Source organism: Cyprinodon variegatus, unplaced genomic scaffold (genome assembly GCF_000732505.1).
Source record: "Cyprinodon variegatus isolate N-32 unplaced genomic scaffold, C_variegatus-1.0 Scaffold810, whole genome shotgun sequence".
Classification (NCBI taxonomy): Eukaryota; Metazoa; Chordata; class Actinopteri; order Cyprinodontiformes; family Cyprinodontidae; genus Cyprinodon; species Cyprinodon variegatus.
Window position 1 is genome coordinate 160286 of NW_015151263.1, and position 3210 is coordinate 163495.

A 3210-nucleotide genomic window follows, 5' to 3' on the forward strand; every position below is an offset into this window, starting at 1 on the left:
ATGTGTTTTAACATACTGCTCTGATTTTATTTTTTTATGTTTTTAATTTTTTAATTCTTTATTTTGCAAAATGTAATATGTTGTAAATATGTATGAACTTCCTGTGGTTTGGCTGCTACCTTGGCCAGGTCTCTCTTGAAAAAGAGATTCTGAATCTCAATGGGACTTTCTGGTTAAAAATAAATAAATAAACATAAATTTAGTGTTTTTGAGTTTTAAGTTGTTGTTTCGTTTTAACCTTATGCTATATAGTGCGTAATATAAAGAAAGAACTAAAATGCAGATAAACATGGTTTAATCATATTTCGCCGGACTGCTCTGAGCATGTCCAATGATGATGTCAGAGAAGCACTTTAACGAAGAAAATGTAAACAGTATAAAAATTGTCTCAGAACAGTCATAAAACATTTTTTACAGATGTGTATTACTATTCTTTAGTGTGCTATGGATAGAAATAAGTAGTTTTAGTACCATAATTACATTATTTATGGAGACCTGGATGTATATCTGTTTGCGCATGCGCAGAACGCAGTACATGGTGTTGTAAAGTCACCAGCCGCCATATTGGTACTCCAGTCGGAATGTAAACAATACGTGCTCTACAACATCGAACAATGATAATGCTCTCATTTTCAGGGCGCCACAGGCTTTTAAAACTAAGATAAAGTCATCACATTGACACAAACATGCTGTTCTATAGCATCAGTTATGGAACTATGGAACATTGAATATTCAGCATAAAGTTTATAAATTATGTAACATAACACAAATCCATCACAACATTTGTGTGTTAATGGAGTATAATAATACTGCAGTCAGATATTAAGAATATTAGACACCCACACACACTATCTGATGTGCCAAAAGTGCTAAATTGATTATGTATATTTGAGATACATGTATCTATTACATTGTTATGGTGGTTACATCACATTACAGGCATTTTTAGGGCATGACTCTGTGAAAGTTGGGAGTACCAAGATGGCGACAGGTGACTTCATGTTTTTCGGTCTATCAGCGATCCAATGAATAAATAGAGAAAGGGCTGTCCTCTCTCACCCACTGGGTGTGAGACTCACGCATCTCAGTGTTTTCACACACTCACACTCCCTATCCCCAATTTCTCATGCTAAAATACGACGGACATTAAAACTCAACTCCATTTCACTTATTTATATATATAAAAATACCATAATGATAAAAACCCTGTCTGCGTTTTCAACACAACATTAGTGCTAACACATGAGGACATATCAGGTTCATATGCAGTATTTTTGCACCAGCCCACCTATTCAATGTGCTGACCGCTGCCGAGGTGAGGGACCTGCGCCAGATATTAAAAAAATACCAGGATTTCTGAGAAATTATAACGAGGTATGTCATTTTAATTTTATCTTACTTTATCTGTACTAAGATAATTCACTTTGTAAATTTACGAAGATTTTAAGCAGTCTAGCACTTGCCTAAATATGAATAACATATACAGCAATTAGCTTAAATTATCACTGTGGAGACTGAAGTGAAGGTTCAAATCAAAAAGGTTTGTTTTCTCTACATTCAGTGCTTTTTTACTGAGTTTTACTCCTTGTTTGCTCTAGTTTATCCATCTGATTTAGTCCCAGTTTTACTCCACCTTTTGCTCACAAGTTAAATAATTAATACTCAGTTTAGTTTATTAATCTCTCGTTGGATTTTAGGACTAATTAAACCAACAATAGGCTAAATTAAATTCTTAAAGCTTTCAGGTTTGCCTCACAAATCCACAGGAGGTCCACAAATAGAAAAATAACCATTGCCAAGATTAACCCAATTTAGAGAGGATGTGCAGAACAACTCAGTTATCTAGGAATTTATGTAAGAGGAACCAGAGGGATGTTCTCATTTTATTATTATTTATCTTATTTAGGTCCATTAAATATGTTTAAAAACTTAATTTCTATCACATCTACCAAAATCAAACATCCCCAGAAGTGCTGTCTTGTGTCATGGAGAGTTTTTACAGAATCTACAGCCTCTTAGAAGGTCTGCATAGTTTAGCTGTTTTGTCAATTTAAAAAAAATAAAAAACTAATAAGACAATAACTTAAGATTTTTAATCCTTAGCCTATTACCAAATATTCATACACAGTGTAGTTTTCACAGGATTCGATTGCACTGGTTCCTGTATTTATGTCAGTATTCCAATAATAACTTATTAGTTCCCCATTTGTTATGTTATTTGAACTGCAGATTATAATTAATAAACAAAGTTGTGAAAATCTTAATTTACAGTATATTTAAGATGCAAGTATTTTAGTACGGCCCATTCTGCTTTACTTCAATTCTCTGAAAATCACCAAAATATAAAAAAAATAATGTATATTGGGTGAATTTTTTTTCCACATAACTACAGATCACTTATTTTTACACAGTAACATTTACTGTGATATAAAAAAAACACACTTTACCACTTTGTTTCAGTTAATTCCTCTGAAAACCTAGAGATTTTCAGGTTGTATAGATCTGTAGAGATCAATGGTTGATAGATATTTGTAGAAGTGACGTATTTTAAGAAGTAATTAAGCGTGCAAGGATTAATTAATGAGAATAACTCACAGGTAGAGAGCTGAAGGTCCAACCACTGATGCCAGGAATGCAGAGACGACCCCAGACCCGCAGCCCACCTCCAAACACACGCAGGGGCTGCAAACATTTTTTGTTTTATTTAAGGATCATCATTTCATAAAGGAACAACACAGTATTAGAAACTCGCACCTCATGTGCAGCAGCCTCTCTGCATCTTTCTCCAGGGCATCAATCAGCAGAAAGGAGTCCTCTGCAGGCTCGTACACATCCTGGAAGCTTCCGCGTCCAGCGTGGGAGTAAAGCGGCGTGGGATAATTACTGCACATGTTGAATGAAAAATAAATAGTCCAGAGGTGTTGGTGTTAATGTCTAAAGCGGACGCGAAAATGTGTTTATTTCATTAAAACACGTGGTCGGCTGTTTTCTACCAAATAACATCCGCATGTCTGTGTCTGAAGGTTCCTTCACTGATTGCACCGCCACCTAGCGCACAGGTGGAGGCACTACAAGATGGCGTTTTTTTTTCTTCTTCTTGGCGGATAGCAAACAACTTATAGCTGCATACCGCCACCTACTGTACATGAGTGTGTAGCTCTATATTTCCACCTACTACTGTATATTCTATTTTTAATTTTTGTGTTATGT

General features: G+C 35.1%; 1 protein-coding gene across 1 annotated transcript in view; it reads right to left on the reverse strand.

Moving 5' to 3' along the window:
• n6amt1 (N-6 adenine-specific DNA methyltransferase 1 (putative)) overlaps positions 1 to 3019 on the reverse strand; it is a 9738-nt gene extending 6719 nt beyond the window's left edge. Inside the window, exons 1-2 of the mRNA XM_015396646.1 lie at positions 2755 to 3019; positions 2596 to 2682 (exon numbers count right to left, since the gene is read on the reverse strand). Coding sequence (XP_015252132.1) covers positions 2596 to 2682; positions 2755 to 2891 — 224 coding nt within the window. The 5' untranslated portion in view covers positions 2892 to 3019. The remainder of the gene's footprint in view (positions 1 to 2595; positions 2683 to 2754) is intronic.
• Positions 3020 to 3210: the final 191 nt, after the last annotated feature.